We start from the raw sequence: 12,540 nt of genomic DNA, 5'->3' as shown, positions 1-12,540 counted from the left end.
TGTCACCATCCGTGTCACATTGTGCAGGCTTCGTGCAGAACGAGTTCACAGTGTTCCCTGCACTTACGCACGAAGCAGTGCAGGACTTGCGCAGAAGCTGCCGCGCCGGTTCCGATTCCTGAACGAGTGCAGAACTTCATCGAAATGTAGTGAACTAGTTCACGAAGCCAAGACAAGTCCAAGGGATTTATTATTGCCCAAGGTGCTACGCCATGGCTTCCACCTGAACTTTTCATACACGATCCCGTCTAAGAATTTATATTTGGTGCCGAAAACCGACGTGTGGGCCTGTCCCTTTCCTAAGCATGCTGACCAGAGTCCATAGGTGCTATACATATATAGCACATATAGCATATTATAGGACCTTCTGCTAGTGTTATCTCGTTTTATATTATGATCTTCTGATACAAAGTCAACCATTGTGTGAGAAGCGGCAGATGACTGTTATTTAAAAAAAGAACTATATTTATGTAAATAACGCATAAAAAGCAGCCACTTCTCTTTCGTTGTCACGCAAACGGTATCTTTCTTTCAGAGGTAAGTAAATGTGAATATTTGGGCTTATGGATCACAAATAATCTGTCTTGGACAAAACACGCTGACGTTGTTACAAACAGAGCTTTCGGCAAATTGTTCTTTTTAAGACGCTTTTTAAAATAATATACCTTGCATACCAGTCTATTATGTGTTCTACGCTCGAGTATGCAGTACTCATTCGGGAACCCTACACCCCGACCAACGTCAAGAAATTGGAAACAATACAAAATAAAGTAGTACGGTGAATGTATAATTCGTACGGGTGTACGTCAGTTACTGATATCATTAAGCGAAGTGGACTACCCTAAATTACCAATAGAAATCAAATTTATCGGCTAAAGTTGTTCTTCCATTTAGTAAAAGGCTATTATAATATTGATACGTCACCGTACTTACTCTGAACGTTGGCGTTACCGTCACTTACGCTGAAGGATATACGCTACAAAACAACGGCGTAATTCTGCCGTAAAATATTTAATTCCACGAAATAACTGTTTTAAGCACTCATTTATACCTAGAACCATTGTTGAATGGAGCAACCTTTGTAATGATGTAACCCAATATGCATTGTTGCTATTTGAGGAACAGTAACAGTATCTTTTTCGTGCGTTTTGAACTTTGTGCCTTGTTCTTTGGAACAGATTGTTATGTATCACCCCTGCTTTGATCTCTCCGGGATCACAATATTCATAATTAAATAAAAAAATATAGTTGCTACACATGTACGCCGATACGTTATACGCTTATTGCTTAAAGCTGCGCAAGCGCTGGCACGGAAGGCGACTGCCATCCTCTTCTCTCATCGTTGGTGCCTTTTTCTGCAGCCGAAACAAGAGGAGAGGGTGGCGGGAGAGGAGAAGGGCTCTCCTAAACCCTTGGCTTACCTTCCCAATTAGGTGTCCACAGCATCTAAACCTTCAGACATCCCAATTCTCTCACCCTACAGCACGTATATCCCAAAGAGCTATAATAGTGGGCGTTCGGCCGTGAACACTCCTCACAGCTCGGTTTCACGAGAGCACGTACCATTGCACCTTTGTATCGACGATGAAAATCTGACCACCCCAACAAAGGGCGGAACCTACAAACAGAGCTACGCGCTTTAAATACAAATACGAGTGGTGTCCTCTAGCAGGAGAGGAATCGCGATGTACACGGCCTTCTATGGATATCATTTGTTTTCACCGTAAATTTTGGTCCCAGATAATAAATCTGTTGTGTTGTGTGATAAATGTCCCCCTCTCCTAGAGACGTCCCAATATACTTATCAACTGTCGACGAAAGATACCTAAGAATCGCAATTGGCTAGTTCGACTAATTTAGGCGCTTCATCTTCCATTGCCCTTGAATGAATTCCCCTTTCCGGTGTATATATTCTTATCACAAACATATACACGCTAGATGAAATATTCCATCGCGAACACTCACCTCGCCGCTAAACGTATAGTCGAATTCATTCATGTATGAAACGTTCTTTTTTTCTTCTTCCTTTTTAAGAATAAGTCTCTACTCTGAGGTTATTGCCTACATAACCCACCCGCTACTTCGATTGCGGGCTCTGCAATTATCTTGGCCAAGTTAGCATTCATATTTTTAAATTGTCTCTTCTTCCAGGTTTAATGACATTGGCAGTGGACAAAGATTTAGGGCATGTTTTCAAACTGCATATAACGATGGGAGAATGCAATGTTCTAGCGGAAATACTTTCTTTTAGATGACTCCAGAGCCTTTCGCAACGTTGTGGAATACAAGAATGCTCCGAATGGTCATTAATGCTGTGTGATTCAGTAAATACGAATCACCCATTCGATTGGTTTAAATCCTTATTGCTCAATGTTTACAGTCGAGAGCGAAATGTCTAGAGCCCACGGCATCAGCAAAAAATGTAATTTGTTCTAACTCCGTGCAACGTGAAGTTGTCTTAATGCATGACGCTGGTCAAATGGGTGTACGCAGGCAGTACCACTCGATTTCAGCCTTTATGCCTAGGCTCCGAAGAAAACAAAATTTAGCGGCACCTCTGGTCCGCACACATTTGCTCTCGACTATACCATCTCGTCTGATCGTCATACCGAGTGTTCCGTTGTGTATCGGCGAGTGCTCGCCGGGAACTCTAGACGACGAATGGATTGTGCAGCGTATAAACTGTGATGTGGCCATTCCTGTCTCAGTATGACTACAGATGATGCTGAAACATTGTGGCTCTGGTATCAGTGGCGTTTCTTTATTATTCGCAGGTCTACACTTTGGTAGCCTACTTAGCTTTCAAATCTTCTCCGTCTTCGAAAGTCTCTTCAGTTCGACAGCGGGGCTGTACTTTTATGGTGAGTGATATGCTTTTGATTGACACTTGTTACGTTATGTCGTAAGAGAAGCTCATGCACGGGATTGTTCTTATTTATATACCGTAGGTAATGAACGCATATGAATAAGTGCGAAGATGTGATTCATACGTGTATGGAACGGGATTTTGTGTCGTCCACTTCACGCATAACTCCTGCATCCTGCTAAAGTGGACAACTCAGCATAGGGGCCCACACGTTTGAGGACGCAGTCATTGTACAATTGTTTGACTACTGCGATTCACACCCCGAAGCAGACGCTATGTCCGTCGTCAAGTCAACCCCTGCATCTGCATGGATACCGACATTCTTGCATGGAACACAATGCCGACTTCGCCGCTTGTGTACGCTTTCTCCTTCGATCCATCTTCAAAGAACTAGCTTCTGAACTGCCCATGGTGAATGCTGACTCACGCTGCTCTCTGTCAGCTCGGTGCAGCCTGGCAAAGTGCTTCATAGGAGTTCTAGTTCGGTCGCGCGCCTGGCTTCCACCCCATCGTCCAGTCGGTTAGGGCCTCCGTTGCGTGTACAAGCCGGTCTGAACTTCATTATTTTGTCCTGTTTACCACAAAAACTAACGCGCGTGGAAACAAGACCGAACAGGAGGGAAAACACGAACAGACATCCTCGCTGTGCTTGGTGGGAAAGTAGAAAGGCATGTAATGGGGCTGATGTCCTACCTGTTTAATAGCTTCGATATCGTGTTTTTAACGCGAGAGATTCTCGTCAATCCTGCCCTTTCTGGCATGGAGGCATCTGTCCATTTGTCTGACATTGAATTGCCTTCGGGATCAATCGGCTTCGTTTATCCAGCCCACCACCTTCAGTGTGAACAGAGGCCGACATCGTTCCTACTGGCCGTCGTGGACACTAAAGCATTTACGGAGCGAGGCAGTTTTACTTTGAAAAATTCAATTAGTTCAGTAACACCTATGTGCCAGGCGGAAGGCCTGCGTGGTTCGGGATCATTTTTCTCATACGCATATGCGACGCTGACACTGGACAGCGACACTGGATTTTCAGCAACACGGGCCCCTTAAAGCTGTCAGGTTAAATTTCATCTCCCAGGTAAAGCAAAATGGCAGTAAAGCTTACCGTGAGAAACATGGAGCAAGTGGAAAGCGGTACCTGGGGCTATGCTTCCCCTAGAAATGATAGTCATGAACACACTGGAGCGTGTAATCTATCCGTACTTCCCTCCTTTAATTCTTACCGGCACCATGATAGCCTAACCATATTTTACTTCTCTCCCTTTCTGAGCACAGCTATGTTATATAGCACAGTGCACTGCGAAACACCTTCTACTCCCAGGCTCATTCCGATGCCCGAGGACCGGGTATCTGATGACTGAAACTGATAAAAAGAAGATGAGACGGTGTTGCTGGCGTATATGTTAGCACGGTGAAGCGCGGTGTAACTTAAAGTGCTTCAAGGATCAAAGCCATCAGCTCAGACAATGATGCACTGAGGGGAGCGGGGGAATTTCGCCTACGCACACACACACACAGCCGCGCTGCCGGCTCAGCCATCTAAAACGTGGCCTTCGAGGCTTGTTGCTACTCGATGAGAGCCACCTCTGAAGCGTAGGTTAGGACGCCACGTATAAGAGGTATGCACTGAGCTCGATCCGCGAGGCGGCGACAGTGTCGCTGGGGCAGCTGCGCCATGTTGACGGTCGGGGAGCATCGAAAAAAATTGCAGCGGTCTTACTCGCGCGAACATCTGATCCGTATCTTTTGGCCCACCGTTCGCCTTGTTTTCTTATCCAGTAGCTGATATATAAGCAGGACGTTTCAGTGTCTCGTGCGCAGTGCTGTTCTACGTCTACGTACAATGTTTACGTATCCGGACAGACTACGCTCCGGCGTGGCCGTGCGTCAACTGAGCTTCGATGTCGCGATGAACTGTGCTATGTTCGGATGCACCAGTCACACATGAAATAGAAACTTTGTTGCAATGGAAAATATTTGAAGGAGGGGTGGTCGGAGCCTCTCAGTCCAGGGCCCCACTGGCCTCATGAAAGAAACTCGGTGATAGGAATATGTTCAGATTGGGTTCCTCTCGACACGTGGTTATTTCTCTTCTTAACTGCAACCTTAATGTAAAAGAGCACAGCAGCTATGTGCGAGCACGCCTCTGCCAGGCCTGCCTTGCAGGCGCAGTGTGCCGCCAGCACCTCGCCGTTTTCTTTTGCGAGAAGCCATGGTGCGAGTGGCTTTTCATCGAATGACTGTGATTGACAAACATGGGAGGGCAAAAAAAAAAAAAGACCGTTTTGGCAAGACCAGAATAATTGACGTAACATAAAAATTACGATGGCTGTGTAAAATCAGTGTTTGGTTCTCAGGTGGGCGGGGTCATTTTTTTTAAATGAAGCAAATTTAACGCTATCCTTTGACGACGCAAGTGGACAACGCGGAGTAAATTCCGTAATGAAGGCGACCATGTTACGCGAGCACTTTTACGCGCGGCTGCTGCACCCAGCCGCTCGCCAGATTATTGTGGCCTTCCATCGACTTGTAGGCTTTCGATTGCTTGCGGGTCGCAGAGCTCGTTGCTTACGCAGTGTAATCCTTGATGTCTGCGACGTCCACGCGAGGCAGTAGTCCGACATCGCGCCGAAGCTAATGATCTTTGAGTTCGAGCTGGTCGACACAGTCGCACGAGCGCACTTCGTTTTCATAACGCGATTTTTCTGGTTCACTCAACCCACGCACGTACGTGCTTAGGCCCATCGTTGACCTAAGAAGTACTACTCGATAGCCAAGTCAGAAAGGCACATTTAAAAGGTCGTTTGACGGTTCGTGCGTATCGGTGGGACACTTGGCGACGCAGGCCTGCTCGCGTAGGCAGCGCGAGCTTGCGACCGCGGTTATGGCGGCCTCCGCGGATGCCGCTAGCGCTCCTAGCGGATGACGTCATGTGCATACCTCCTATAGCCCAAACAAAGCTACGTCGTAGATTGTCAGCAGCCCAAATATAGCAATATAGCCAACGCGCCCAGGTCGACGTCAAACTTTTTTTTTCTGTAGCCCAATTTGTCTATATATAGCCAAACCTAGCAACACTGCCGGCACACACTATTTCTCCCCTTACATCAGTGTTCCTATGTATGCTCCCGCCGGGAATATGCTCCCTGCGGAAGCATGTACAGGGGCACTACATGAGCACTTCGCGCCATTATTTAATACTATGCGGAACCTCAAACAAGGCTAGCTAGGAGCAACCTTTAAAGCGCTTCGCATATAACATTGATTCGGACTGGGCATATTATTTTTATAATTATTTCCAACTAATTTTCTTATGTTGGAATGCTTGATTGGAATCTAAAAGCAAATTTCCCTAAATGCTATCGTTTTTCAGGTAAATATAATTATGGCTAATAGATGCCTGCAGCTTTTTCTTCGCAACGCGGGTTGCTGTGAGCTGGTTTACAACATGCAACACTGGTGGCGATAACTTGTCGCAGTCTGTTCAACCAAGATATGTTGGAAACATTCTCGCACTGGATACGTTTCTCTACAAAAACGCGTTAGAAGTGGCCTAAATATATTAAGTATCTCCCAAAACATTCAGGCTAGCAGATAAGTGCATCGACCACCGAAGAAAATAAAGAATTCAGCACTCTGTGGCTGTACGAGCGCAAAACACACACGAGTGCCCCGAGCTTCGCGACTGCCGGTGTTGTCGTTACGAGCACAGCGGTGCTTATATCAACTTATCGCATCTCGGTACTCGATCGTGCGGCAACACCTCCCTACTGTTTTCATTACCGCAAGATACAGCGAAGGCAACAGAGAGTTTTAGCTTTGGCGGTATTTGGTAAACGCAGGTGGACGGGGCGTTTTACCGGAGGGACGGAAGCGTAAACGTGAGCGACCTGCACGGTGGAGGCACCCGGCGACGCAGAGCTCAAGCAGACAAACACAGATACTATTGTAGTAACCAAGTGTATTTTGCTTTATTGCCGTTGTTACTTTTAGGCCACAGCACGATTACGCCATTGCCGGTAATTTGCATCAGCAGGGAAGCAGAATACACTCCATTACTGCAATATTAGCTCTGTGCTTGTTCGAGTGAGCTCTGCGCCACCAGGTGGCTGCATAGTGCAGGCTGTTCCCGTTTGCGCCTCCACTCATCTGGTACAACGCCCAGTCCGCTTGCGTTAACCCGAATAATGGACACGCTAAAGCTCTTTGTCGTTTATTTTACGGACATCTGGCGCAGTCATCTTGGGACTTCATCAAAGTGGTCACTTGTTGCTTTGTCATCCCACCAATCCAGGCATGCTAGGCATCCTCTGGGTCTTGCCATGGTTCCTTCTCATTTCTGAGACACCATCCAAGCACCCTGGGGTGTCGACAAGAGAGAAGATCTACATCATCGACTCGCTTCAGACGCAGGAGCACATTCCTTTCTCGGTGAGTCTCCCCCTTTGCTTTTGTGTATATGTTTGGAATGAGTGGGAAAGGAAAATAGGACAGCGACGCGAATGAGGCGCTGTGCGGTTGGCATGTTAAAGATGAAGATTTACTTGACGAAGCTTTCAATGGGGCATACTCATAGGATGACGCATTCCAGAATTCTCAGCAGGCTGGCTTGCTGTTGTTTCGTGCACAATATGCACAATATGCACGAAACTGCATAGGATGACGCGGCACACAAAAGAGACAAACGTACGTGTTTGCCAAATTATGTGTGATGCCATCTCGCACTGTTTAGTTCATTGCTGTCGAGCTGGGCTGTGCACCTGTTTAAAGTGGCCGCAATGACGCGCAAAACCTAGTTATAGGCGACTTCGCAGTTACCTCCATTCATTTACAGTCGTGTTCACCCGAACATACCTATGGTACAAACGTTTGCACCGTATAACACCTGCATCGTCACGAGTTTCGCCTTGAAATCCTGCGCGAGAAGTTCTTAAAAGGGCGTGGATATCACCACTGCAATTTGAGTTGCCATTTCCAGGCTGCGTGGCTTCCAATTGAGTGCAACACTTACGAACGAAACGCTTTGTGAAATTGGCCCCAAAATCGTAAGACGAGGTAACCAATAAAGCGGGTCCGTTAGCGACGAGGAAGGTACAACTGGACAAGATGAGTCGTGGATGTAATTAAAGTGGTGCTGTAGTTAATGTCATCGTGCACGGAGTATACAAAACTTCGTGCGGTTCTCGTAATGCATTTCTCCTTGTCTCCATTCGCCCCGGATCCCTAGCAGCAGCCGACGGGCATCCCAATGCGCTCCATCCTGTCTTCGGGTCCCGTGTGGGCCATTCTGCTTGCGTCGTTCGGCCGGACGTGGACCTACAACACGCTGCTCCACATAATGCAGTGGTACTACAACGACGAGGTGAGCGTGGCTTTGATGAATTGTTATGCGCAGCGAATGTTGCCGTACTGGTAGGCAGCAGCATTCTAGCTGGCCGCCACCGCGTCGCAGATGTGCTCGTTCAATAATGCTTGTGAACGACTTAATCTGTAGCAGCGAAGGAACTTGTCGGAAAACTCGGTAATCTCAACCCTTGTATTGCGAGCGTAAAGGTTGTGCGGCGTAAGCGCCTGCATGCGTGTTGTGCAATAATACTGACCACTAACGAAGGCTTTGCTTTTATTTAAATATGGCGGCAGTGCCTTGCCCATCGCCATCTTGCACCAAGAGCTGCTTTGCGTGGTCCTTGCCTATCGCCATCTTGCACCAAGAGCTGCTTTGCGCGTTCCTTCAGTTCCGCGTTTCCCGAGAGAGTGCGAGAAAACAGGAAGAAATATCATTTGGAGAGGGAGGAAAGTGATGCGCGGACATGCCATTCACGTTTCGACGACTCAGCTGCTCTCGCGGAACGTGAGATGCTTTCCTGTCGACGTTAGAACCAATATTGCCAAAGGCAAGAGGTCGGAGAGACGAGAGGAAGGCATCGTCACAGGCCGCTTAGCAGAGTTCCTTTCGTATGTTTGTGAGCCAAAGCATGGGCACCTTCTCCAAAGTCACGTGTTTAGAGAGGGGGGGGTGCAACTGTGGAATAATGATAACAGATGGAAATAAGGGCGTAAATTAGAGATAATATTCCAGTTGAAATTAGGCAGGAATGGATTTGAGTAGGTCATGCAATAATAGAACAGATACGGAGGGTTCTAGTGTGTCAAGATAACTGGCACCAATAGAATGAAAGGTCAGCTGGTATGAATATAGTGTAGGAACTAGAAAATTACAGGCCTCGAGTGGGTGAGGGGGTCACAGTGGTGAATGAAGACCTCTCAGTGCTAACCTTTCTCTTCTACATAAAGAACCACTTCTCCTCTTCAGTAGGTGTTCGTCGGGCAGTAGAAGTAAACAATATTATATTGTTAGCGGCTCTAATGCCTTTTCCACGTGAGAATAATTTGCTGGCGCAGTACAATTACTAGCAATTATATTTTGTCATTTAGCTTGAACAGTAGATTACGTAACCGGATACTCGTAATTCGCTGCCGTCTGGAATTATGAGTCCTACTTCATGCTGATAACTAGTTGAACTATTTCCGTTATTCAATTTTTCTTCGTAGGCATAGTTTATATCAAACACTTAGCACTAAATTGCTCCTGTACCACCAGTGAAGAAATAGCATAGCAATAAAAATTGTCATCTAATCTTACGGCCACAATGTGGCTTCGCGGCAGTGACAGTAGCCCAGTCTAGAGAGCCGCTGTAATATTAGCGATTCTTTTCAGCGTAAGTAGCAAACTGGTGATAATAAGAAGTGCTTCTAAACACACCGAACCTGTGACAAAGATGCTATTAAAAACGGCGCATGTGTGAAGGCCTATGAGGTCTGTAACCTTATTTTGGATTGAAGCTCTACATACGAGAGATAAGGCGTTGATTATGCCAGAAACTAAAAACAGTTGTTGTTGTTTTTCTTTTGCTTGGCAAGTTATAATTTTGAGTGATAATACATACGTGATTTCGTCGTGATTTGGTCAATGTGACATACAGATTCCATGCGGGAATCTCCAGCATCTAACAGGAAAACCAGTACGGGCTAATATGTGTGTTCCAGATGTCTCCCCCCTTGCCCCCCCCCTTCCACCCACAATGATTAAAAGTTTAAAATAAAATTCAAACGAGTGTGCAAAACTACTAAGTGGCTTTGAACGTCACAAAGTCCGACGGGGGCCATGGTTATAGCATAGTGGATGGCTTATTACATGCTTTGATTGCCTGACGTTCTTTTACCGTGCACCAAAAATCACGATTTTTAAGTATACTTGACAAGCTGCTCAGCGATAGAACTCACTTGAATACCTTGTCAAATGCGGCTGATAAGCAGCCATTGCCTTGAGTGCGACATTAATCGACGAGCTGCAGTGATCGGGAAACGGAGTACATCTTGAGTACGGAGATGCCTAAGCACTCAGTGTGTAATTTACTGGGAGAGCTTGATATTCCCTGATAACGTTGCGGAGTAAGCCACGGAGTATAGAAGAACCACAGCAGAAGCGTAGATGTTACCTTATTGGCTAGTTCGTTTCTTCTTGCGATATTCGCGCCATTTCTCCACAAGTACTTTCGATAGCGCTTGGCCTTATTTGCATAAATTTTCTACCTGAGCATTTGTATTTAACTATGAGCCTTATTGGATCTTGCTTTGCTCTTGCATCTTGTTTACCCCTTGCATGTATTAGCCTCTTGCATCTGTTTCTCTTAGCGTTGAATAGTGTTAATGCAAAAAATATATATATATATTGCCCTGTCGCGCGCAATGGATCTTCGTACGGGCCGTAACTATTTATGCACATAGTTCAACATATCTTGCTGCAATAAACGGACTTGTGGAATTATGTGCAGCGGTTACTTTGATGTTGTTCGTACGCGGACCGCCAGTGGCCCCTCGATGAGCGTTCCCGCGATAGATCCACCGATAGCCAACCGGCTTCCACAACCAAACAGTAACGAGGAAGAAAAGACACAACTAAAACACGCAGATCGGGCACACCTCTGATGTTCAATATCGCTGTTGCAATACTTGCCTAACTGCGCTCCTTTCTTTCAGAGCAAACAGCCGCCGAGCTCCGTTGTCTTAGATGTCATACAACGAATAGCCTGTCAGGAGTAAACCATGCTCGTCATTTTTTTCCACGCGCCTACTGCCTTCTTATTTTACATTTATTTCTGGTTACTCAGTGCATCCTATGTAGGAATTATCTCAATTTGAAGATTGAAAAAACAAACAAGTTATCACACTGGCTTAATTTCCTGCGATTGGGACAAACGAGGTGGACCACCCAACAGTTTATTGCGATGTTCGCTAGTGGTAGCGGCGAAGCTGCTAGCGCTAGTTACTATCGCAATATGTCACCGTCGATTCTATCGTACTATTCATAGATTGAATCAACCATTGTACTATTTAGCTAGGCCTCCTTGCTACGGAAGTCCCAGGCGTTAATCTTCAAGGATAAATCAAGCTACGAGGATGCACCTTCTTTCTTGAGGTTCGGCTTCACAGCATTATGAAAGCTGCTGCCGTTAAGCCACACCCTACCGCACCAAACGCGCTGTCGTGAAGTCACACTTCATATATATATATATATATATATATATATATATATATATATATCGCGCGGGTCACATGAGCACAAATATGGCATATCCAGCGTGCTTTAGTTCGGCAAACACAACATGACTCCATTGTTGGTAGCCTAGCGGCGCTTCAGCGTTTCTTCCGGGAATTAACAGAAGCATATAGCATACACGTTTCTGAAGCTTCACAGCTTGGAGATGGTTGTTCTCTCCGTGTTCGAGATTCCGGTAAGGCATCCCCGCTTTCATTTTTTTTTTCTGAGCAGATCCGGTATGCAAAGGAGATCCCCTACTTCCTGATGATGGTCTCCGTCGTGGTCAGCGGTTACGTCGCCGACGGCCTTCAGGAGAAAAACCTTATGACGACGTCGACTGTGAGGAAGATATTTGGGGGCACAGGTGAGAGCCACTCGCGCTATGTTCGGCCACCGCCCATTGCTGTAAGCTGAATGCGCAGTTTCAACAAAAAAGGTGTCTCTATTTTGCCCAGAACACTAAGTTAGCCGCGTTTGATGCACTGAGTTGGCCACGCGTGGTGAAGGAATCTTTCACACGTTCATACTGACAAGCGTACTCGTTTGCCCTTTTCCGGCGACCGCATTTCACCGGTTAACAAAAGTTAAATGTTATCGATGAGCGCAAGACGCGCCTGACCTGTGTGGGAAGTTTCTCGAATAGTATCCCCGGTTATTTCTGTTGGCTACGCTTTTGGCCGAATCTTGAGTAATCAGGCTGCGTGCGCGACGCTAGTTGGGGTGTACATCTTAGAACTTACATGGAACACCAGCGATTTCGTTGGAAGGGCCAATGAGCCATGCATAGTTAGCCGACGCGTCTGATCGGCAGATCTGCTTTTTTTCGATGATCGACGAGTGTGCTCGCCGCTATTATTGTGCTGGGTGTTACTTATTTTGTTAGGCACAGCTTTGCCTATTAAAGACGTAAATTTTTAACTCAGTTTTGGCATAGCGCCTTTCTTCACTGTCACTACAACGTTACATTGCGAAGTGAATATTAATTTTGTACGTTTTAACGATTTTTGTTGACGAAATGCTATCAGAACTCACAAGGTTGTATCACTTGTCTCTTTGGAATAATGTGCAA

General features: G+C 46.1%; 1 protein-coding gene across 4 annotated transcripts in view; it reads left to right on the top strand.

Moving 5' to 3' along the window:
* The window catches only part of LOC142579657 (vesicular glutamate transporter 3-like), a 213,767-nt gene that overhangs the window by 185,836 nt on the left and 15,391 nt on the right, over positions 1 to 12,540 (top strand). For 3 of the 4 annotated variants that reach the window (XM_075690069.1, XM_075690071.1, XM_075690068.1), the window contains exons 6-9: positions 2,775 to 2,861; positions 7,164 to 7,300; positions 8,097 to 8,231; positions 11,703 to 11,835. In XM_075690069.1, coding sequence (XP_075546184.1) covers positions 2,775 to 2,861; positions 7,164 to 7,300; positions 8,097 to 8,231; positions 11,703 to 11,835 — 492 coding nt within the window. The remainder of the gene's footprint in view (positions 1 to 2,774; positions 2,862 to 7,163; positions 7,301 to 8,096; positions 8,232 to 11,702; positions 11,836 to 12,540) is intronic. The other variant, XM_075690072.1, reaches the window with a different exon arrangement.

The sequence above is a fragment of the Dermacentor variabilis genome, chromosome 4 (assembly GCF_050947875.1).
Source record: "Dermacentor variabilis isolate Ectoservices chromosome 4, ASM5094787v1, whole genome shotgun sequence".
Classification (NCBI taxonomy): domain Eukaryota; kingdom Metazoa; phylum Arthropoda; class Arachnida; order Ixodida; family Ixodidae; genus Dermacentor; species Dermacentor variabilis.
Note: the sequence above shows the minus strand (reverse complement) of the source record. Positions and strands in the feature narration are given on the sequence as shown.